This window comes from Pseudophryne corroboree, chromosome 1 (genome assembly GCF_028390025.1).
Source record: "Pseudophryne corroboree isolate aPseCor3 chromosome 1, aPseCor3.hap2, whole genome shotgun sequence".
In the NCBI taxonomy this organism is placed as follows: domain Eukaryota; kingdom Metazoa; phylum Chordata; class Amphibia; order Anura; family Myobatrachidae; genus Pseudophryne; species Pseudophryne corroboree.
The window spans coordinates 25849301-25873705 of record NC_086444.1 but is presented as its reverse complement, the minus strand read 5'-3'; the positions used below and the strand labels follow the sequence as shown (position 1 = coordinate 25873705).

Below are 24405 nucleotides of genomic sequence, written 5' to 3'. Positions count from 1 at the left end.
GGTGGATAAGGCGCTCACACGCTTATCAGAACAAGTGGCGGTACCATCTACGGATAGGGCCGTACTTAAGGAGCCAGCTGATAGGAGGCTGAAAAATATCCTAAAAAGTATACACACACATGCTGGTGTTATACTGCGACCAGCGATCGCCTCAGCCTGGATGTGCAGAGCTGAGGTGGCTTGGTCGGATTCCCTGACTAAAAATATTGATACCTTTGACAGGGACAGTATTTTATTGACTATAGAGCATTTAAAGGATGCATTTCTATATATGCGAGATGCGCAGAGGGATATTTGCACTCTGGCATCAAGAGTAAATGCGATGTCCATATCTGCAAGAAGATGTTTATGGACACGACAGTGGTCAGGTGATGCAGATTCCAAACGGCACAAAGATGTATTGCCGTATAAAGGGGAGGAGTTATTTGGGGTCGGTCCATGGGACCTGGTGGCCAGGGCAACTGCTGGAAAATCCACCGTTTTTTACCCTAAGTCACATCTCTGCAGAAAAAGACACCGTCTTTTCAGCCTCAGTCCTTTCGTCCCTATAAGAGTCATATCTGCCCAGGGATAGAGGAAAGCGAAGAAGACTGCAGCAGGCAGCCCATTCCCAGGAACAGAAGCCCTCCACCGCTTCTACCAAGTTCTCAGCATGACGCTGGGACCGTACAGGACCCCTGGATCCTACAAGTAGTATCCAAGGGGTACAGATTGGAATGTCGAGAGGTTTCCCCCCTCGCAGGTTCCTGTAGTCTGCTGTACCAATGTCTCCCTCCGACAGGGAGGCAGTATTGAAAACAATTCACAAGCTGTATTCCCAGCAGGTGATAATAAATTTACCCCTCCGACAACAAGGAAAGGGGTATTACTCCACACTATATGGTGGTACTGAAGGCTAGGTGAGACCTATTCTAAATCTGAAAAATTTGAACACTTACAAGGGTTCAAATCCAGATGGAGTCACTCAGAGCAGTGATAGCAAAGAACAAGGGGACTATATGGTGTCCCGGGACATCAGGGATGCTTACCTCCATGTCCCAAAATTTGCCTTTTCTCACCAAGGGTACCTCAGGTTCGTGGTACAGAACTGTCACTATCAGTTTCAAGACGATGCCGTTGGATTGTCCAAGGCACCCCGGGTCCTTACCAAGGTAATGACCGAAAGGAGGATTCGTCTTCAAAGAAAATGGACGACCTCCTGATAAGAACAAGGTCCAGAGAACAGTTGGAGGTCGGAGTAGCACTATCTCAAGTAGTTCTACGACAGCACGGGTGGATTCTAAATATTCCAAAACCGCAGTTGTTCCGACGACACGTCTGCTGGTCCTAGGGATGATTCTGGACACAGTCCAGAAAAAGGTGTTTCTCCCAGAGGAGAAAGCCAGGGAGTTATCCGAGCTAATCGGGATCCTCCTAAAACCAGGAAAAGTGTCAGTGCATCATTGCACAAGAGTCCTGGTAAAAATGGTGGCTTATTACGAAGCGCTTCCATTCGGCAGATTTCACGCAAGAACTCTTCAGTGGGATCTGCTGGACAAATGGTCCGGATCGCATCTTCAGATGCATCAGCGGATAACCCTATATCCAAGGACAAGGGTGTCTCTCCTGTGGTGATTACAGAGTGCTCATCTTCTAGAGGGCCGCAGATTCGGCATTCAGGATTGGATGTTCGTGACCACGGAGGCCAGCCTGAGAGGCTGGGGAGCAGTCACACAAGGAGTGTGATCAAGTCTGGAGAATTCTCTCCACATAAATATACTGGAGCTAAGAGCAAATTTATAATGCTCTAAGCTTAGCAAGACCTCTGCTTCAAGGTCAGCCGGTATTGATCCAGTGGGATAACATCACGGCAGTCGCCCACGTAAACAGAAAGGGCGGCACAAGAAGCAGGAGGGCAGTGGCAAAACTGCAAGGATTTTTCGCTAGGCGGAAAATCATGTGATAGCACTGTCAGCAGTGTTCATTCCGGGAGTGGACGACTGGGAAGCAGACTTCCTCAGCAGGCACGACCTCCACCCGGGAGAGTGGGAACTTCATCGGGAAGTTTTCCGCATGATTGTGAACCGTTGGGAAAGACCAAAGGTGGACATGATGGCGTCCCGCCCGAACAAAAAAATGGGACAGGTATTGCGCCAGGTCACGAGACCTTCAGGCGATAGCTGTGGACGTCCTGGTAACACCGTGGGTGTAACAGTCGGTGTATGTGTTCCCTTCTCTGCTTCTCATAACCAAGGTATTGAGAATTATAAGACATAGAGGAGTAAGAACTATACTCGTGGCTCCGGATTGGCCAAGAGGGACTTGGTAACCGGAACTTCAAGAGATGCTCACAGAGGACTAATGGCCTCGGGAGCTAAGAAGGGATTTGCTTTCAGCAAGTACCATGTCTGTTCCAAGAGGAACCGTGGCATCGGCCTTTAAGAAAGGACCTGCTCCAGCAGGGACCTTGTCTGTTCCAAGACTTACCGCGACTGCATTTGACGGCATGGCGGTTTGAACGCCGGATCCTAAGGGAAAAGGCATTCCGGAAGAGGTCATACCTACCCTGGTCAAAGCCAGGAAGGAGGTGACCGCACAACGTTATCACCACATGTGGTAAAAATATGTTGCGTGGGTGAGGCCAGGAAGGCCCCACGAAAAAATTTCAACTAGGTCGATTTCTGCACTTCCTGCAAACAGGAGTGTCTATGAGCCTCAAATTGGGGTCCATTAAGGTTCAAGTTTCGGCCCTATAGATTTTCTTCCAGAAAAAATTGGCTTCAGTTCCTGAAGTCCAGACGTTTGTCAAGGGAGTATTGCATATACAGCCCTTGTGTGCCTCCAGTGGCACCGTGGGATCTCAACGTAGTGTTGGGATTCCTCAAATCATATTGGTTTGAACCACTCAAATCTGTGGATTTGAAATATCTCACATGGAAAGTGACCATGCTGTTGGCCCTGGCCTCGGCCAGGCGATTGTCAAAATTGGCGGCTTTGTCTTACAAAAGCCCATATTTGATTTTCCATTCGGACAGGGCAGAACTGCGGACTCGTCCCCAGTTTCTTCCTAAGGTGGTGTCAGCGTTTCACCTGAAACAACCTATTGTGGTGCCTGCGGCTACTAGGGACTTGGAGGACTCCAAGTTGCTAGACGTTGTCAGGGCCCTGAAAATATATATATATATATATATATAATTCCAGGACGGCTGGAGTCAGAAAGTCTGACTTGCTGTTTATATTGTAGGCACCCAAAAAGCTGGGTGCTCCTGCTTCTAAGCAGACTATTGCTCGTTGGATTTGTAGTACAATTCAGCTTGCACATTCTGTGGCAGGCCTGCCACAGCCAAAATCTGTAAATGCCCATTCCACAAGGAAGGTGGGCTCATCTTGGGCGGCTGCCCGAGGGGTCTCGGCTTTACAACTTTGCCGAGCAGCTACTTGGTCAGGGGCAAACACGTTTGCTAAATTCTACAAATTTGATACCCTGGCTGAGGAGGACCTGGAGTTCTCTCATTCGGTGCTGCAGAGTTATCCGCACTCTCCCGCCCGTTTGGGAGCTTTGGTATAATCCCCATGGTCCTGACGGAGTCCCCAGCATCCACTAGGACGTTAGAGAAAATAAGATTTTACTTACCGATAAATCTATTTCTCATAGTCCGTAGTGGATGCTGGGCGCCCATCCCAAGTGCGGATTGTCTGCATTACTTGTACATAGTTATTGTTACAAAAAAATCGGGTTATTTTTGTTGTGAGCCATCTTTTTTAGAGGCTACTTCATTGTTATCATACTGTTAACTGGGTTCAAATCACAAGTTGTACGGTGTGATTGGTGTGGCTGGTATGAGTCTTACCCGGGATTCAAGATCCTTCCTTATTGTGTACGCTCGTCCGGGCACAGTACCTAACTGAGGCTTGGAGGAGGGTCATAGGGGGAGGAGCCAGTACACACCATGTGATCCTAAAAGCTTGCTTTTGTGCCCTGTCTCCTGCGGAGCCGCTATTCCCCATGGTCCTGACGGAGTCCCCAGCATCCACTACGGACTATGAGAAATAGATTTATCGGTAAGTAAAATCTTATTTAAACCGACACCTGGAACTTTAATACCGTTGGCAATTGTACAAACTCTTTTTACCAGGGCTCTCCGCTTTGTGGTGTTTAGGAATAATACAGAAAATAGGGTATATGGTAACTAGAGGAAGAATTATATATTTATGCTGTTTGTAGATGCAATTTCTGCTTGTTAAACTGGGGAAGGGGCGGTCAGCGTGCTGGGCGGCCTTGCTCAGTGATAGATGGTCAGCGTGCTGGACGGCCTTGCTCCGTGATGGGTGGTCAGCGTGCTGGGCGGCCTTGCTCAGTGATGGGTGGTCAGCGTGCTGGGCGGCCTTGCTCAGTGATGGGTGGTCAGCGTGCTGGGCGGCCTTGCTCAGTGATGGATGGTCAGCGTGCTGGACGGCCTTGCTCCGTGATGGGTGGTCAGCGTGCTGGGCGGCCTTGCTCAGTGATGGCTGGTCAGCGTGCTGGGCGGCCTTGCTCAGTGATGGGTGATCAGCGTGCTGGGCGGCCTTGCTCAGTGATGGGTGGTCAGCGTGCTGGGTGGCCTTGCTCAGTGATGGCTGGTCAGCGTGCTGGGCGGCCTTGCTCAGTGATGGGTGGTCAGCGTGCTGGGCGGCCTTGCTCAGTGATGGGTGGTCAGCGTGCTGGGTGGCCTTGCTCAGTGATGGCTGGTCAGCGTGCTGGGCGGCCTTGCTCAGTGATGGCTGGTCAGCGTGCTGGGCGGCCTTGCTCAGTGATGGGTGGTCAGCGTGCTGGGCGGCCTTGCTCAGTGATGGGTGGTCAGCGTGCTGGGCGGCCTTGCTCAGTGATGGGTGGTCAGCGTGCTGGGTGGCCTTGCTCAGTGATGGGTGGTCAGCATGCTAGGAGGATTGCAAATTCTGTTAATTATTAGAATATGCAATCCTTACTGAATCAGGCCCCGTGTTGTGTGTTATCAAGAAGAGTTTTGAAGAGTTGAATCGTACTCTGCCTTTAGCCGTTTTCTGCCGTTGCTGTTAATGGACAGGATCCAGTAAAAGTGGACTTCTTATAGTAATGTAGTAATACTCTCAGGTGTATACTCTGTAAGCACATGCCTGCACAGCTGCCATTTTTCATGCTACGGACTTGCTAGTCATCGCAGGTGACTCTGCCGTCCAACGAAGAATATAGACGACCCCCCCCCCCCCCCCCCCCGGTGCCATCGCAAAGTGCTCAGCAGCTGCGTACGCACATGCAGCACCGACGCAATAACACAGAACATGGAGCCTATGGCTACACAGACTGACTACGGCAGTAGCGACACTGGCACCATGTTTCTCTACATACATGATCGCAGCTGAAGGCACGCGCTGTGCCAATAATCGCGCCGTTGCGTGAACACCGGCTTTGCGTACAAACGTGAACTAGGCCCGATGTTTCAGACGCAATGCCGGAGCTCATGGAGTGTGTACAGAGTCGCAATTGCGATTTCAGGTGCGCACATGGCGAAGTACGTCACGGATGTATTGGGCATTACTGAGCGGTGAACGAAAAAATACTTACCCCCTCCGATGTCGAGATCTTCAGTGACTGAATGCCAGTTTCCAGTGTCGGTCATCTGTCCGCTGGCATCTCAACGAGCGGATCCCAGCAGGTATAGCGTGATGTCTCTGTCGTCTGGTACCTCTTTCTGTGTAGTAGAACGGGTGCAATGCTCAACATTTGCCAGGTGAGGGCGCCTGAGAGCCTCGACATTACTTGTACAACTCCCATTACTGTACTCTTTTTGAGGCCTTTTTTGAATCATAAGTTCACAGGGATTGCTGGCCCTTGTAGCGCCTGCTTTATGGAGGCTTTGGGGTACCAGCTTGTTTCAGTGCAAAATAAAAATAAAAATGCATATATGACGAAATATGGGTACTCTGGTTGTGTAGGGCTCATCCTATTTGCGATGGGGGGGGGGGGCTAATCACGTGTTTGTAAGTGTGTGTAGCTACGATGTCTGCATTGTACATACATAGAGGAGGCTGTTGTATTTAGTCTTCTGTTATTTAATAGCCGCAGCATTCAGGGGAGGGATTTATATAGATTGTGACCTTGCGAGCAGGGCCTTCCTACCTCTATGTCTGTCTGTTTTTACTCAGTTTTGTTCTATTACTGTTATTCTAATTGTAAAGCGCAACGGAATATGCTGCGCTATATAAGAAACTGTTAATAAATAAATAAAATAATCATTTATTGTAAACTTTGTTTAATGCACAAAATGATTAAATATCTTGTATAAAATGACTTTCAGGCTGTGTGTATATGATACATAAATGTGTTCTGTGTTTAGACTTGGGTCCCATCCACGAGATCTCCCTATGGTATGCAAATATTCAAAAATACTGAAAAATCCAATATCCAAAATGTAATGATAAGTTAAATCCACTCTGTCATCTATTTTATGGCCTACACCGTACTGCCCTCTATCAGAGAATAAACGGCACGTTTCCGTAACGATACCGGGAAAGTATGACGTCATATTACCGTTATCTGGTCTGTGTGATCGCATGTACAATGCTGTGCCCTGGTTACACTAGCAAGTGCTAACGGTGTTCTCTGTTTAATTAATACAAATGGATGTTTAATTAGTACACAGGGAAAATGCTGAAGTCGTTCTAATTATAAATGTAGGCGAATACACTGAATCATGAGATGTTCGGGATAAACACAGTGGGTATTGCTAATATATTGATTAAGCTTCTTTGAGAGGGGGGTGGCAGATTTAGCAAAGCTTGGAGAAAGAGAGATAAAATACCAGTCAATCAGCTCCTGTCCTGTTACAGGCTGTATTTGAAAAATGACAATTAGGAGCTGATTGGTTGGTACTTTATCTCTCTCCGAGGTTTGATACGTCTCCTCCAGGATCTCTTTTTTTTGGGGGGAAACTGCAAAACGTACAAAATCCTGTTTCTTCCTGCAGTTATAGAGGAGCTCTGCTAAACAAGGTAAGCAGGAGGGAAATGCCATGCACAGTGGGTGAAAAGACGGGAATTATTTCAAATGCATTTTGCATCAAATAGCATGAAACCTCCAAGTCCCAGGCATATTTCACATTCTAGATCCCATATATCTGTATGATATTATCGCTGTAATCTATGCCTGATGTGGGCCTGACCGTTGCTGTTGGTCTTTGCTGCTGTCGTTATTTGCTCATGGTTTCTCCAGAACTTTTCTCCTGTGCCTCTTACAGATAATGCCATCCAGGTGGGGACCATGGTGATCAATGGTATTTCCAGTCTCACTCTGCTGAGAAATTCCTCTACTTACGCCTTGCCGAACGCGCCCACGCTCGCCGTCCTGGATGACGACCTGGATGAGAAAGGTACAAAATTCAATCGCCCTCCAAAATATGGAATTTAATTACCCTTTTGGAATGATCTAGGGAATGACTTGGACGCAGTGGAGCTTTGATTTTTGTCTTTGCAATGTGTGTTAGTTGCACCACACAAGCATCCCGATTGGGTCCGTACAGAGTCGCAGTACAGATTTAGATGTAGTAGAGATGTATTGGAAATGTATGGGCACTCCTGGACCGTTACCGCAAAGGAACAGGGAGGTGACTTATCAGATGCACAGAGATGTGTGTTTTATGGGAGTCTTGCAGGCGTGTGACCCGCGTCTCTCCTGTCTTCTTGGTTTCGTTTTGGAGATTCTTAAAGGAATCATGGAGATGCATTTGCCATATTTTTGTTATGTATAAATACATTAAACTCTAAATGTGCAGAACAGAGGACGCTGCATGGTGAATGCAGCGTTCTGTCTGTATATTGGTGGTCATTCCGAGTTGATCGCTCGCTAGCAGTTGTTAGCAGCCGTGCAAACGCTGTGCCGCCTCCCACTGGGAGTGTATTTTAGCTTAGCAGAAGTGCGAACGAAAGGATCGCAGAGCGGCTACGTTTTTATTGTGCAGTTTTAGAGTAGCTCAATACCTACTCAGCGCTTGCGATGACTTCAGACTGCTCAGTTCCTGTTTTGACGTCACAAACACGCCCTGCTTTCGCCCAGTCACACCTGCGTTTTTCCTGGCACGCCTGCATTTTTTCCGAACACTTCCTGAAAACAGTCAGTTGACATCCAGAAACGCCCACTTCATGTCAATCACTCTGCGGCCAGCAGTGCGACTGAAAAGCTTCGCTAGACCCTGTGTGAAACTACACCGTTCGTGGTAATAGTACGTCGCACGTGTGCATTGCGCCGCATACGCATGCGCAGAAGTGCCGGGTTTTTTTGCCTCATCGCTGCACAGCGAACGAATGCAGCTAGCGATCAACTCGGAATGACCCCCATGGTACATACACTTGCACCTTCATCACCCACTGGCACAATGTGCTTTACAAAGGTGACCGGATCTCATTGTCTCTGCTTTCCTGGTCTAATCAGTTATGCTCCTCCTACCCTTTGTCTGGGGTACATGGCCACAAACCTGGGGGTTTCTCCCAATTTACAGGAAAGTTGCTGCAAACAGAGGAAGGAACTGGTCATCTCCTGACTGGTTTTTCCAATATTACCATTAAGGATCCAGTCACGTTCCATTATATTATTGTAGGTGTTGTCTCTGTTGTATTTGGACCAGTATCACCGCCATTGATGCCAGCCTTAGCCCATTAGATTCTCCTACTAGATTTATGTCTAAAAATAAGAATACAGTATACTTTCATTATTAATTCATTTTGATAAGTGGCATGTTTGGACACTTATAAAGGAAAGCTGTGCGAGGAATTGGCTTTTCTGGTCTTACCTGGATTGTATTGTTTCAGGCTGCCCGGAGCATCCGCACTTTGATTCCCGGAACACGATCTTTGAGCTGGACCCATGTAACGGTGACGGGAAAGTCTGTCTGGTTTACAAGAGCTCAAAGCCAGGTTGGTTGAAGATATTTTTTTTATATATTTCCTGGTCTGTGTAACATTGAACCTCAAGCCCGCAGCGTTCATCACCAATTAGAGGGCAATGTCCGATTGTAGTCACTCATATTACAGATGTAACAGGGAAATAGATGGATAATGAGCAGCAATGCCCTGAGGTTATCATTAGTGAACCATGGGTTTTCTGTCTGGTCTGTGCACATTGCAGCTGTAAGGATGATGCAGACAAGCAGCCAGTTCTACCAATGCACAGTCCGCAATCTGGGATTGTGCTGCTGTGACCCATTACACACGGGAAAATGAGGCAAAACTGCTCAGTCCTGCAGTCTGTAATGTGCACATTAATGGTATGCTGGACTGATGTGTGCATGATCCCTCACACACCTTCTGTACAGCCCATTTGTAGACTCTACCTCTGTAGTCACGTTACAGGTCCAGTCCTTGCTTCTTACATTCCAAAAAACTAGAAATAATGGAGAGATCTGATCTTCAGCAAAGGAGAGCTCACATTTATCGCTGGGTGAATGGATTTGTCCCCTTTGGGAACACTCCGATTACTAGTTACTGGTCTCCTGTGCAGTAGATCAGAGATGGGTTCTCTACCATTAGCGGATAGAAACCACCAGGCCAAGCTGTTAGAGTCTCAGGGGCTGGAGACATCCTTAGGATTCAGTCTACTATCATCCCGTATGTGAAGTGACCTGGGCAACTGGTTGGCCAACAGTGGCCAGTGCCCGTTCAGCATACCTCCCGACAGATTTAGTTTAACCCCTTAACTGCTGTGGGTGAGCTGGACATGCCCCGGGGATATACCACATGGCTGCAACAGGCAGGTTCCGCTCAGACTTTGCAGTACACTGGGTTACAGGGAGATAGGAGATACTCGGTAATCATTTAGCTGGTGATCATTTCCTTAATGTGATGGGGGAGATAATTGTCATCCTGATGGCCTACTGATGGGGCAAGCCTCTGAGAGTCCCTTCTTTCATACAGTGGTATACTATGGAAGCTATATTGCCTCATCACAGATCCTAGAACCTCTGTCCTATAGAAGAGACAACTCCTGCACAGTATATGTACAGATAAATACACACGGAGACTAGTGGTCCTAGTCTTTCCTCCCCAAGACCTTCATCTGTTCAGCAAGGCCTGTGAGAGCTTATGGGCATAGGGCTTCCGCAGTGTTACTAGCTCAGAGAAGGTTCAGGCTCACATGTAGCTTCCGCAGTGTTACTAGCTCAGAGAAGGTTCAGGCTCACATGTAGCTTCCGCAGTGTTACTAGCTCAGAGAAGGTTCAGGCTCACATGTAGCTTCCGCAGTGTTACTAGCTCAGAGAAGGTTCAGGCTCACATGTAGCTTCCGCAGTGTTACTAGCTCAGAGAAGGTTCAGGCTCACATGTAGCTTGGAACCCCCCATGTTGCAGCTATCCTGCCAGGTTCCACCAGGAGATTATTCAGCTGGAGCGATAGGATAACAGTGTACACTCTCTCTTGCTTCTTATAGTCTTCAGCAGCTGGAGGACTAATACCTGCATGGGCAGTGCAGTTGGGTATATATAGAGTATAGTGGTGGGGGTTTGGGGGCCCTATTATCCATGATTAGATGCCCAGTGAGTAAGAGGATATCTCCACTCCATTTTACACCAACAGCGGATCCCGCTCTTTTTCTCCCCCTTCCTCATTTTCTTGAACTCTCATCAATGATTCTGGAGAGGAGGCTAATCATACGTTCATGACCTACTATCATACCATACCGCATGTGCCCAACCCCGCCCGATCTTGGAAGCTATACAGCATAGGGCCGTGTCAGTACCTGGTGGGAGACCACCTGGGAATACTCGGTTTAGTAGGTCTGATATAGGATAACTCTGGTCTAACATTGACAGCAGATTCAACCTGTCATTCTATCCTTAGTCCAACCCTTTGGACACAAAATATAGCTCCATATGATGTGTTACCCACCTATATAGACAGCTTACCTGTATTTAGTGTAACTACTGAGTCACAGCACTCTATCTGATGTACAGTCTCTTCTTCACCCAGAATTTGGTGAAGTATACTAATCTCTCTGAGTATACACCGGCAACTTAATAGTTACACTATCACACCTACCTTTGAGCCTACTCATTAGAGCTGGTTCAGGTACCACAATACATCCTATTGCAGGACTTCTTAAGTGAGGTCTATTTCCGTCACCGCTGCCGCCTGTTCTAATAACCGATATTCATCGGAGAATATATGAATTTATTCATGAATATACCCCTATTTTCCTTTTCTTTAGTTTAAGGGACTTTATTCTAAATATATCAATAAAAGTTATATTTTATAGTTTTTCATATATACATTAACATATGTCATTCTTCTAAGAGTGCACCAACCAAGAGTCTTTCTTCTTTTCTTTTTTGTTATACTGATATCTCCATTCCATAAGGCAAATGTTAGCTGCTATTTGGATGTACAAGGATAACGAGCTGTTCACCAATTCTGTGTTTCTCGCCCCCCCCCCCCCCCCCCAGGACAGGCAATCCCCGATCCAACCATCTGGTTCCTAGACCGGGCACTCTACTGGCACTTCCTTACAGACACCTTCACGGCATATTACCGGCTCCTCTTGTGTCACCGCGGCCTCCCACAGTGGCAGTATGCCTTCACCAGCTACGGGCTCAGCCCGCAGGCCAAGGTCAGCAGCCGGAACCCATGTTACTGCCATAACGATCTTTCTCTGATCATTTTAGGAATGTATTCTGGTGACCGCCGTTTGTTATGCGTAGAAAAAAACAATGCAGTAAAATAAAGAGACAGAATGTTTGGCAGAAGGCCATGATGGGAAGCTGAGATACTGATTGGCTACAGCTCATTCTAACTCCTCCCACATTATCTGCAGATAGTCCATATGTCTCCGGTTGTCAGAAGTGATGACAATAGGTTCTGTGACCCTTGCTAAATGCAGTAAGGGCTGTCCATCTTATCTAAGACCACTGGTGTGCTGGTTGATTTAGTGATGTGATTAGGATGGTCTAATTACTCAGTACTGATAGTAATATAATAGCAGCAAATTATATTGCTATGCCAGGCATCAATGGCTGCTAACACAGCAATTGTGTATACTAGCTGTACACCACTCATGTACACCTGGGTACACACCTGTACAGTCATCTCGCAGATCATAAGATTTACAATCCCTTGGTGAGCTGTAAGAGTGTGGACGCACTCATGATCAGCATCATCGCAAGAAATCCGGTCTCGTCTGCTGATCTGGTCTATGGAAGCCCTGAAATTTCTGTGACACACCTGGAAGTGTGTAGGCACCACCGAACATTCTGTCCTGGACCTCTGCCGGTACTTCTCCAGTCACGGTCCTTTCAGCAGGTGGATTTGAGAGACGAGAATTGTGTATGGCATGGTAGATTGTATAGGTGTGCACGCATGAATCATTGGGACTTTCTATCCTACGTGTAATTGTAGGAGGAATTGTAAAAGTGTGTTCCCAGCTTAACACTATGTACTAAGGGGGTCATTCCGAGTTGTTCGCTCGTTATTTTTTTGTCGCAACGTAGCGATTAATCGCTAATGCGCATGCGCAATGTCCGCAGTGCGACTGCGCCAAGTAAATTTGCTATGCAGTTAGGTATTTTACTCACGGCATTACAAGGTTTTTTCTTCGTTCTGGTGATCGTAGTGTGATTGACAGGAAGTGGGTGTTTCTGGGCGGAAACTGGCCGTTTTATGGGTGTGTGCGAAAAAACGCTACCGTTTCTGGGAAAAACGCGGGAGTGGCTGGAGAAACGGAGGAGTGTCTGGGCGAACGCTGGGTGTGTTTGTGATGTCAAACCAGGAACGAAACTGACTGAACTGATCGCAGATGCCGAGTAAGTGTGGAGCTACTCAGAAACTGCTAAGAAGTGTCTATTCGCAATTTTGCTAATCTTTCGTTCGCAATTTTGATAAGCTAAGATTCACTCCCAGTAGGCGGCGGCTTAGCGTGTGCAAAGCTGCTAAAAGCAGCTTGCGAGCGAACAACTCGGAATGACCCCCAAAAGGTATACAGCGCTGCTTTCAGGTACGTAGCAATCTGCACAATACATTTATCTGTCCTGGAGGAGTGATTGAGGCTTACCAAGAGGTTTCTGTCTGGCGATAGTTGCTAGGGTGACAATAGCATTAACAACGGGGATAAAAAGGCCACAACATTGTTTTGGTTCCAAATGTTTAAATAATGTTTGTTTTCATGGTGAAATTGCATAAGCCCGGTGAGTATATTACCATGTGTATCTCTCTACGGCAGCAATGGATGAACATGTACAGTCCCATCACCTTCAACCCCTCTCAGCTGGCGGACGAACAAGATTATTTCATCAACAAGTTGGATCCCAGCAAAATCTTTAAGAGCAAGAATAAAACCCCAGTGACCAAGAAGAAGCTGCCAGCGCCCCCAAGTGGCTACCAGAAAGCCTCCCTCGCGTCCTCCAAAAACCCAGCACCCCCTAGTGGCGTGTCCCGGAAATGAACATTGCCTGCTCCTAGCATACAGGAGTGACTCTGTATATAAATGTATTTATCCACCTACTGTATGTGCGGACATACGCGGTGACTATTGACCATTGTGTAAATGTAAAAAGGCTGGTTCTTGTTTTATGCTTGCTCATATTAAATGCAAATACTGTCTGGATGATTTAGCTGGCCTCTAGCTTTGTGAATTAGGATGGATACACTATATATCAGTGCAGCTACTGTCATTGCAATGACAGAAGAACCAATGAAGGGAACCGATCACTCGGCGAGACATTAATGATCTGTACTCGCCGTCCGTAGACTGTTACATTACTGATATGCCAGGTTGTTGCTGTCCGCTGTTTGTGTGGGAGTCATTGCTTTTGTATCTAGGCGTGGACGCTTGTTTGTGTAAATGAGATTACTAGTGTGGCCTTGGCATATTTTATCTCCTTTGTGATAATAGGTAGCCCTTATTACTGAGTGCATCAGAGTCCTTGCACGAGCACAGCGCATTGGTTGTAGATATCAGTACCTGACTCATACAGTTATATACCACTATTCCTGCCTCAGCCCTGGGCTGCAGCACATGTCCCCACTACACTAGACAGGGGGACGGCAGTTCTGTCTATGGTAAAAGTGACCATGAATGGTCCTAAAACTCCATCCTTCATTAATGCCGGACATTCTGTACAAGGTCTGTGGCAGCCGGAAAGGCGCGCGGTCTCCCATTACTCTGTGTATGTGTAGGCACATTTGAATGTTATAGCTATACTGTGTATATCTATCTATCATCTGATCTATGTATGTGTGTATGTTCCAGCATAACTCTGGAATGCCTGGAGCAATTTACACCAAACTTGGTACACATATGACTTACGATCTGGAAACAAACACTGTGGGGGTAAGACACACCTAGGGGTGGGGATGGGAAAGGGGTGACATTTAAAAATCCACAGTTGTCGGGGTCGCTGAGATGACTAGTGACGAGCCATAAGGGGAGCGAGAAGCTAAGCAAGGAGACCTTACATATTTAACATGCAGGGGGCAGAGCTTGGCCTGTCGTTCCAGCAGTTACAGCTCTGAGCAGGGTAGCATCAGAGGCGGGACGGGGCAGAGAAGGAGGCGGATTATTCTCCTCAGCACCAGCAGTTACAGCACTGAGCAGGGCAGCATCAGAGGCGGGACGGGGCAGAGAAGGAGGCGGATTATTCTCCTCAGCACCAGCAGTTACAGCACTGAGCAGGGTAGCATCAGAGTTGGGACGGGGCAGAGAAGGAGGGGGATTATTCTCCTCAGCACCAGCAGTTACAGCACTGAGCAGGGCAGCATCAGAGGCGGGACAGGGCAGAGAAGGAGGCGGATTATTCTCCTCAGCACCAGCATGTACAGCACTGAGCAGGGCAGCATCAGAGGCGGGACGGGGCAGGGGAGGAGGCGGATTATTCTCCTCAGCACCAGCAGTTACAGCACTGAGCAGGGCAGCATCAGAGGCGGGACGGGGCAGAGAAGGAGGCGGATTATTCTCCTCAGCACCAGCAGTTACAGCACTGAGCAGGACAGCATCAGAGGCGGGACGGGGCAGAGAAGGAGGCGGATTATTCTCCTCAGCACCAGCAGTTACAGCACTGAGCAGGGCAGCATCAGAGGCGGGACGGGGCAGAGAAGGAGGCGGATTATTCTCCTCAGCACCAGCAGTTACAGCACTGAGCAGGGCAGCATCAGAGGCGGGACGGGGCAGAGAAGGAGGTGGATTATTCTCCTCAGCGCCAGCAGTTACAGCACTGAGCAGGGCAGCATCAGAGGCGGGACGGGGCAGAGAAGGAGGCGGATTATTCTCCTCAGCACCAGCAGTTACAGCACTGAGCAGAGCATTATCAGAAGCGGGACGGGGCAGAGGAGGAGGTGGATTATTCTCCTCAGCACCAGCAGTTACAGCACTGAGCAGGGCAGCATCAGAGGCGGGATGGGGTAGAGGAGGAGGAGGATTATTCTCCTTAGCACCAGCAGTTACAGCACTGAGCAGGGCAGCATCAGAGGCGGGACGGGGCAGAGAAGGAGGCAGATTATTCTCCTCAGCACCAGCAGTTACAGCACTGAGCAGGGCAGCATCAGAGGCGGGACAGGGCAGAGAAGGAGGCGGATTATTCTCCTCAGCACCAGCATGTACAGCACTGAGCAGGGCAGCATCAGAGGCGGGACGGGGCAGGGGAGGAGGCGGATTATTCTCCTCAGCACCAGCAGTTACAGCACTGAGCAGGGCAGCATCAGAGGCGGGACGGGGCAGAGAAGGAGGCGGATTATTCTCCTCAGCACCAGCAGTTACAGCACTGAGCAGGACAGCATCAGAGGCGGGACGGGGCAGAGAAGGAGGCGGATTATTCTCCTCAGCACCAGCAGTTACAGCACTGAGCAGGGCAGCATCAGAGGCGGGACGGGGCAGAGAAGGAGGCGGATTATTCTCCTCAGCACCAGCAGTTACAGCACTGAGCAGGGCAGCATCAGAGGCGGGACGGGGCAGAGAAGGAGGTGGATTATTCTCCTCAGCGCCAGCAGTTACAGCACTGAGCAGGGCAGCATCAGAGGCGGGACGGGGCAGAGAAGGAGGCGGATTATTCTCCTCAGCACCAGCAGTTACAGCACTGAGCAGAGCATTATCAGAAGCGGGACGGGGCAGAGGAGGAGGTGGATTATTCTCCTCAGCACCAGCAGTTACAGCACTGAGCAGGGCAGCATCAGAGGCGGGATGGGGTAGAGGAGGAGGAGGATTATTCTCCTTAGCACCAGCAGTTACAGCACTGAGCAGGGCAGCATCAGAGGCGGGACGGGGCAGAGAAGGAGGCAGATTATTCTCCTCAGCACCAGCAGTTACAGCACTGAGCAGGGCAGCATCAGAGGCGGGACGGGGCAGAGAAGGAGGCAGATTATTCTCCTCAGCACCAGCAGTTACAGCACTGAGCAGGGCAGCATCAGAGGCGGGACAGGGGCAGAGAAGGAGGTGGATTATTCTCCTCAGCATCAGCATTTACAGCACTGAGCAGGGCAGTATCAGAGGTGGGACGGACAGAGAAGGAGGCGGAGTATTCTCAGCACCAGCAGTTACAGCACTGAGCAGGGCAGCATCAGAGGCGGGACGGGGCAGAGAAGGAGGTGGATTATTCTCCTCAGCACCAGCAGTTACAGCACTGAGCAGGACAGCATCAGAGGCGGGACGGGGTAGAGGAGGAGGAGGAGGATTATTCTCCTCAGCACCAGCAGTTACAGCACTGAGCAGGGCAGCATCAGAGGTGGGACGGGGCAGAGAAGGAGGAGGATTATTCTCCTCAGCACCAGCAGTTACAGCACTGAGCAGGGCAGCATCAGAGGCGGGACGAGGCAGAGAAGGAGGCAGATTATTCTCCTCAGCACCAGCAGTTACAGCACTGAGCAGGACAGCATCAGAGGCGGGACGGGGCAGAGAAGGAGGTGGATTATTCTCCTCAGCGCCAGCAGTTTCAGCACTGAGCAGAGCAGCATCAGAGGCGGGACGGGGCAGAGAAGGAGGTGGATTATTCTCCTCAGCACCAGCAGTTACAGCACTGAGCAGAGCAGCATCAGAGGCGGGACGGGGCAGAGAAGGAGGAGGATTATTCTCCTCAGCACCAGCAGTTACAGCACTGAGGGGAGCATCAGAGCCGGGACGGGGCAGAGAAGGAGGCGGATTATTCTCATCACTAGCAGTTACAGCACTGAGCAGAGCAGCATCAGAGGCGGGACGGGGCAGAGAAGGAGGTGGATTATTCTCCTCAGCACCAGCAGTTACAGCACTGAGGGGAGCATCAGAGGCGGGACGGGGCAGAGAAGGAGGCGGATTATTCTCCTCAGCACCAGCATTTACAGCACTGAGCAGGGCAGCATCAGAGGCGGGACGGGGCAGAGAAGGAGGAGGATTATTCTCCTCAACACCAGCAGTTACAGCACTGAGCAGGGCAGCATCAGATGCAGGACGGACAGAGAAGGAGGCGGATTATTCTCCTCAGCACCAGCAGTTACAGCACTGAGCAGGGCAGCATCAGAGGTGGGACGGACAGAGAAGGAGGTGGATTATTCTCCTCAGCACCAGCAGTTACAGCACTGAGCAGGGCAGCATCAGAGGCGGGACGGAACAGAGAAGGAGGCGGATTATTCTCCTCAGCACCAGCAGTTACAGCACTGAGCAGGACAGCATCAGAGGTGGGATGGGGCAGAGAAGGAGGCGGCAGATTATTCTCCTCAGCACCAGCATGTACAGCACTGAGCAGGGCAGCATCAGAGGCGGGACGGGGCAGAGAAGGAGGAGTCGCATTATTCTCCTCAGCACCAGCAGTTACAGCGCTGAGCAGGGCAGCATCAGAGGCGGGACGGGGCAGAGAAGGAGGTGGATTATTCTCCTCAGCACCAGCAGTTACAGCACTGAGGGGAGCATCAGAGGCGGGACGGGGCAGAGAAGGAGGCGGATTATTCTCATCACTAGCAGTTACAGCACTGAGCAGAGCAGCATCAGAGGCGGGACGGAACAGAGAAGGAGGCGGATTATTCTCCTCAGCACCAGCAGTTACAGCACTGAGCAGGGCAGCATCAGAGGTGGGATGGGGCAGAGAAGGAGGCGGCAGATTATTCTCCTCAGCACCAGCATGTACAGCACTGAGCAGGGCAGCATCAGAGGCGGGACGGGGCAGAGAAGGAGGAGGCGCATTATTCTCCTCAGCACCAGCAGTTACAGCGCTGAGCAGGGCAGCATCAGAGGCGGGACGGGGCAGAGAAGGAGGTGGATTATTCTCCTCAGCACCAGCAGTTACAGCACTGAGGGGAGCATCAGAGGCGGGACGGGGCAGAGAAGGAGGCGGATTATTCTCATCACTAGCAGTTACAGCACTGAGCAGAGCAGCATCAGAGGCGGGACGGAACAGAGAAGGAGGCGGATTATTCTCCTCAGCACCAGCAGTTACAGCACTGAGCAGGGCAGCATCAGAGGCGGGACGGGGCAGAGAAGGAATCGGATTATTCTCCTCAGCACCAGCAGTTACAGCACTGAGCAGGGCAGCATCAGAGGTGGGATGGGGCAGAGAAGGAGGCGGCAGATTATTCTCCTCAGCACCAGCATGTACAGCACTGAGCAGGGCAGCATCAGAGGCGGGACGGGGCAGAGAAGGAGGCGGATTATTCTCCTCAGCACCAGCAGTTACAGCACTGAGCAGGGCAGCATCAGAGGCGGGACGGGGCAGAGAAGGAGGCGCATTATTCTCCTCAGCACCAGCAGTTACAGCGCTGAGCAGGGCAGCATCAGAGGCGGGATGGGGCAGAGAAGGAGGCGGATTATTCTCCTCAGCACCAGCAGTTACAGCACTGAGCAGGGCAGCATCAGAGGCGGGACGGGGCAGAGAAGGAATCGGATTATTCTCCTCAGCACCAGCAGTTACAGCACTGAGCAGGGCAGCATCAGAGGTGGGATGGGGCAGAGAAGGAGGCGGCAGATTATTCTCCTCAGCACCAGCATGTACAGCACTGAGCAGGGCAGCATCAGAGGCGGGACGGGGCAGAGAAGGAGGAGGATTATTGTCCTCTGCACCAGCAGTTACAGCACTGAGCAGGGCAGCATCAGAGGCGGGATGGGGCAGAGAAGGAGGCGGATTATTCTCCTCAGCACCAGCAGTTACAGCACTGAGCAGGGCAGCATCAGAGGAGGGACGGGGCAGAGAAGGAATCGGATTATTCTCCTCTGCACCAGCGGGTATATCCCGTTGTGAAATAAGACACAGAGACTACAGATTTTCTTACAATTAAATCTTTGTGATTATACTTGAAATTCCGTAGCGAAGCACGGGTATTAAGTTAGCGGACAATCAGGTCATAACAGCGCGTGTACTGCAATGTGCACGCGTGTCTGACAACAACAACGCCGTTTAACCCCATCCGTAACCTAACCTAAACCCCTCTAACCTAACCCTAATTCTCCCCTTCCACAGCCTAACCCTAACCTCCCTCTAGTGCCTGACCTTATAACCCCACCCATAAAATAACTAAATATTCCGTACCTGATCCGCTCACCATTTTCCTGAGTACACTTGCTTCCCCCTATCCCTGTTCTGCCTGATCAGGCTGTAATTAGGCACTCACTGCAGCCACCGCATATAGGGCCTGGTTCAGAGGTGGGCGCAGCTGAGCAAACGCATGTTAGAAGCCAAACATATTTCCAGAAAGTTACAAGGGACAGACGGGCTGCTCAAGGAATCGATATAGCGACCGATGGTGGAGACATCGGATCTGCCAGAGCACTTGAGCATCGCTCAGATAAGAAAAGTGGGTGTGGCAGGACTTACTCCGTGCGTCGCGCAATTTTGGGGAAGGGGAAGGCTGACACTGGCGTTTGCGGATTTTCGCACTTGAGCATCCATGAGTAATCGCATCTGCGCATGAACTGCACGCACCACTGAGTCAGGCCCATAATCTCCGCCGAGCCTCACACATAACACGCAGACTCGCTGTCCGCAATGTGCTCCCTCACTGCTAAGCGCCACCGGAGGAACTCGCGCTACACTATGCATCCTTTCATCTTGCTGCGCTGCCCGTCACTTGCCAAGCAAGCGTTCTTGCCTTCTCAAATACCATCCAGTCTCCGAACACCCATCGCCACTGTGCGACCATCAGCGCATCTCTCTGCCACCTGCACTTCCACCCACACAGACCACCATTTTGCCACGCACTTTAAAGTAACAAAATGAGTCCAATTTGACAAGACATTTCCTTGTGCCAAATCCCACATGCCCACCCACCTCCTGCTGCCATCCCCAACCCACCTTCACTTAATGTTCTCCAGTAATGGAAGACTAAGGGGGTTATGTAATAGGTTCTGAGATTCCGCTACCGGTGTGACTTCACTGAGTTTGCTGCTAAACCGGCCTTATAGCAACTCGCTGCTTTATATTTAGTAGAGAACTCACACCCTCACTGCCCCCTTCATATCACTCTAACTGCCCCTCCCCTCTCTCACTGCCCCCTTCATATCACTCTAACTGCCCCTCCCCGCTCTCACTGCCCCAGACATATCACTATAAGTGCACGCCCCCCTATATCCCTCACTGTGTCCATTCACGTCACTCTCACTGCCCCTCTCCGTGTCACTCTCACTACCCCCTCCATGTCACTCTCACTACCCCCTCCGTGTCACTCTCACTGCCCCTCTCCGTGTCACTCTCACTGCCCCCTCTGTGTCATTCTCACTGCCCCTCTCCGTGTCACTCTCACTACCCCCTCCATGTCACTCTCACTGCCCCCCTCCGTGTCACTCTCACTACCCCCTCCGTGTCATTCTCACTGCCCCCCTCCGTGTCACTCTCACTACCCCCTCCGTGTCATTCTCACTGCCCCACTCCGTGTCACTCACTACCCCCTCTGTGTCACTCTCACTACCCCCTCCGTGTCATTCTCACTGCCCCCCTCCGTGTCACTCACTGCCCCCTCCGTGTCACTCTCACTACCCCCTCCGTGTCACTCTCACTGCCCCCCTCCGTGTCATTCTCACTGCCCCCCTCCGTGTCACTCTCACTACCCCCTCCATGTCATTCTCACTGCCCCTCTCCGTGTCACTCTCACTACCCCCCTCCGTCTACCCCCCTCCGTGTCATTCTCACTGCCCCTCTCCGTGTCACTCTCACTACCCCCTCCGTGTCATTGTCACTGCCCCTCTCCGTGTCACTCTCACTACCCCCCTCCGTCTACCCCCCTCCGTGTCACTCTCACTGCCCCCCTCCGTGTCACTCTCACTGCCCCCCTCCGTGTCACTCTCACTGCCCCTCTCCGTGTCACTCTCACTGCCCCCCTCCGTGTCACTTTCACTACCCCCTCCGTGTCACTCTCACTACCCCTCTCTGTGTCATTCTCACTGCCCCCCTCCGTGTCATTCTCACTACCCCCTCCGTGTCACTCTCACTGCCCCCCCTCCGTGTCACTTTCACTACCCCCTCCGTGTCACTCTCACTACGCCTCTCCGTGTCATTCTCACTGCCCCTCTCCGTGTCATTCTCACTGCCCCTCTCTGTGTCATTCTCACTGCCCCTCTCCGTGTCACTCTCACTACCCCCTCTGTGTCACTCTCACTGCCCCTCTCCGTGTCACTCTCACTGCCCCCTCCGTGTCACTCTCACTACCCCCTCTCCATCTTTCACTGCCCCTCTCCGTGTCACTCTCACTGCCCCTCTCCGTGTCACTCTCACTGCCCCTCTCCGTGTCACTCTCACTGCCCCTCTCCGTGTCACTCTCACTGCCCCCTCCGTGTCACTCTCACTACCCCCTCTCCATATCTTTCACTGCCCCTCTCCGTGTCACTCTCACTGCCCCTCTCCATATCTCTCACTGCCCCTCTCCGTGTCACTCACTGCCCCCCCTCCCTCCGTGTCACTCTCACTACCCCCTCTCCGTGTCACTCTCACTACCCCCTCTCCGTGTCACTTTCACTACCCCCCTCCGTGTCACTCTCACTGCCCCCCACCGTGTCATTTTCACTGCCCCTCTCCATATCTCTCACTGCCCCCCTCCGTGTCACTTTCACTGCCCCCCTCCGTGTCACTCTCACTGCCCCCCTCCGTGTTACTTTCACTGCCCCTCTCCATATCTCTCACTGCCCCCCTCCGTGTCACTCTCACTGCCCCTCTCCATATCTCTCACTGCCCCTCTGTGTCACTCACTGCCCCCCCCCTCCCTCTGTGTCACTTTCACTGCCCCTCTCATATCTCTCACTGCCCCTCTCTGTGTCACTCACTGCCCCCCCTCCCTCTGTCACTTTCACTGCCCCTCTCCGTGTCACTCTCACTACCCCCTCTCCGTGTCACTTTCACTACCCCCCTTCGTGTCACTCTCACTGCCCCCCACCGTGTCACTTTCACTGCCCCTCTCCATATCTCTCACTGCCCCCCTCCGTGTCACTTTCACTACCCCCCTCCGTGTCACTCTCACTGCCCCCTCCGTGTCACTTTCACTGCCCCTCTCCATATCTCTCACTGCCCCCCTCCATGTCACTCTCACTGCCCCTCTCCGTGTCACTCTCACTGCCCCTTTCCGTGTCACTCTCACTGCCCCTCTCCATATCTCTCACTGCCCCCCTCCATGTCACTCTCACTGCCCCTCTCCGTGTCACTCTCACTGCCCCTTTCCGTGTCACTCTCACTGCCCCTCTCCATATCTTTCACTGCCCCTCTCCATGTCACTCACTGCCCCCCCTCCCTCTGTGTCACTTACACTGCCCCTCTCCATATCTCTCACTGCCCCTCTCCATATCTCTCACTGCCCCCCTCCGTGTCACTTTCACTGCCCCTCTCCGTGTCACTCTCACTGCCCCCTCCGTGTCACTTTCACTACCCCCCTCCGTGTCACTCTCACTGCCCCCCTCTGTGTCACTTTCACTGCCCCTCTCTGTGTCAGTCTCACTGCCCCTCTCCATGTCACTCTCACTGCCCTCTCCATGTCATTCTCACTGCCCCTCTCTGTGTCACTCTCACTACCCCCCTCCGTGTCACTCTCACTGCCCCCCTCCGTGTCACTTTCACTGCCCTTCTCCATATCTTTCACTGCACTCCTCCATGTCACTTTCACTGCCCCTCTCCGTGTCACTTTCACTGCCCCTCTCCGTGTCACTCACCGCCCCCCCCCCTGTGTCACTTTCACTGCCCCTCTCCGTGTAACTCACTGCCCCCCCTCTGTGTAATCACTGCCCCTCTCCATGTCACTCTCACTGCCCCCCTCCGTGTCACTCTCACTGCCCCCCTCCGTGTCATTCACACTGCCCCCCTCCGTGTCACTCTCACTGCCCCCCTCCGTGTCATTCTCACTGCCCCTTTCCGTGTCACTCTCACTGCCCCTTTCCGTGTCAGTCTCACTGCCCCCCTCCGTGTCACTCTCGCTGCCCCTCTCCATATCTCTCACTGCCCCTCTCTGTGTCACTCACTGCCCCCCCTCCCTCTGTGTCACTTTCACTGCCCCTCTCATATCTCTCACTGCCCCTCTCTGTGTCACTCACTGCCCCCCCCTCCCTCTGTGTCACTTTCACTGCCCCTCTCCGTGTCACTCTCACTACCCCCTCTCCGTGTCACTTTCACTACCCCCCTCCGTGTCACTCTCACTGCCCCCCACCGTTTCACTTTCACTGCCCCTCTCCATATCTCTCACTGCCCCCCTCCGTGTCACTTTCACTACCCCCCTCCGTGTCACTTTCACTGCCCCTCTCCATATCTCTCACTGCCCCCCTCCGTGTCACTCTCACTGCCCCTCTCCGTGTCACTCTCGCTGCCCCTCTCCATATCTTTCACTGCCCCTCTCCATGTCACTCACTGCCCCCCCTCCCTCTGTGTCACTTTCACTGCCCCTCTCCATATTTCTCACTGCTCCTCTCCATATCTCTCACTGCCCCCCTCCATGTCACTTTCACTGCCCCTCTCCGTGTCACTCTCACTGCCCCCCTCCGTGTCACTTTCACTACCCCCCTCCGTGTCACTCTCACTGCCCCCCTACGTGTCACTTTCACTACCCCCCTCCGTGTCACTCTCACTGCCCCCCTCTGTGTCACTTTCACTGCCCCTCTCCGTGTCAGTCTCACTGCCCCTCTCCATGTCATTCTCACTGCCCCTCTCTGTGTCACTCTCATTGCCCCTTTCCGTGTTAGTCTCACTGCCCCCCTCCGTGTCACTCTCACTGCCCCTCTCCGTGTCACTTTCACTGCCCCTCTCCGTGTCACTCTCACTGCCCCTCTCCATATCTTTCACTGCCCCTCTCCATATCTTTCACTGCCCCTCTCTGTGTCACTTTCACTGCCCCTCTCCGTGTCACTCACCGCCCCCCCCCTCTGTGTCACTTTCACTGCCCCTCTCCGTGTCACTCACTGCCCCCCCTCCGTGTAATCACTGCCCCTCTCCATGTCACGCTCACTGCCCCCCTCCGTGTCACTCTCACTGCCCCCCTCCGTGTCATTCACACTGCCCCCCTCCGTGTCACTCTCA

At 51.6% G+C, this 24405-nt stretch overlaps 1 protein-coding gene and 1 pseudogene across 1 annotated transcript in view; both read left to right on the top strand.

Annotated features, from left to right (window-relative positions):
* TPGS2 (tubulin polyglutamylase complex subunit 2) overlaps positions 1–13577 on the top strand; it is a 38228-nt gene extending 24651 nt beyond the window's left edge. The window contains exons 3-6 of the mRNA XM_063958024.1: positions 7233–7364; positions 8800–8904; positions 11425–11588; positions 13194–13577. Coding sequence (XP_063814094.1) covers positions 7233–7364; positions 8800–8904; positions 11425–11588; positions 13194–13415 — 623 coding nt within the window. The 3' untranslated portion in view covers positions 13416–13577. The remainder of the gene's footprint in view (positions 1–7232; positions 7365–8799; positions 8905–11424; positions 11589–13193) is intronic.
* On the top strand, positions 10644–10761 carry LOC134952172 (5S ribosomal RNA; annotated as a pseudogene).
* Positions 13578–24405: the final 10828 nt, after the last annotated feature.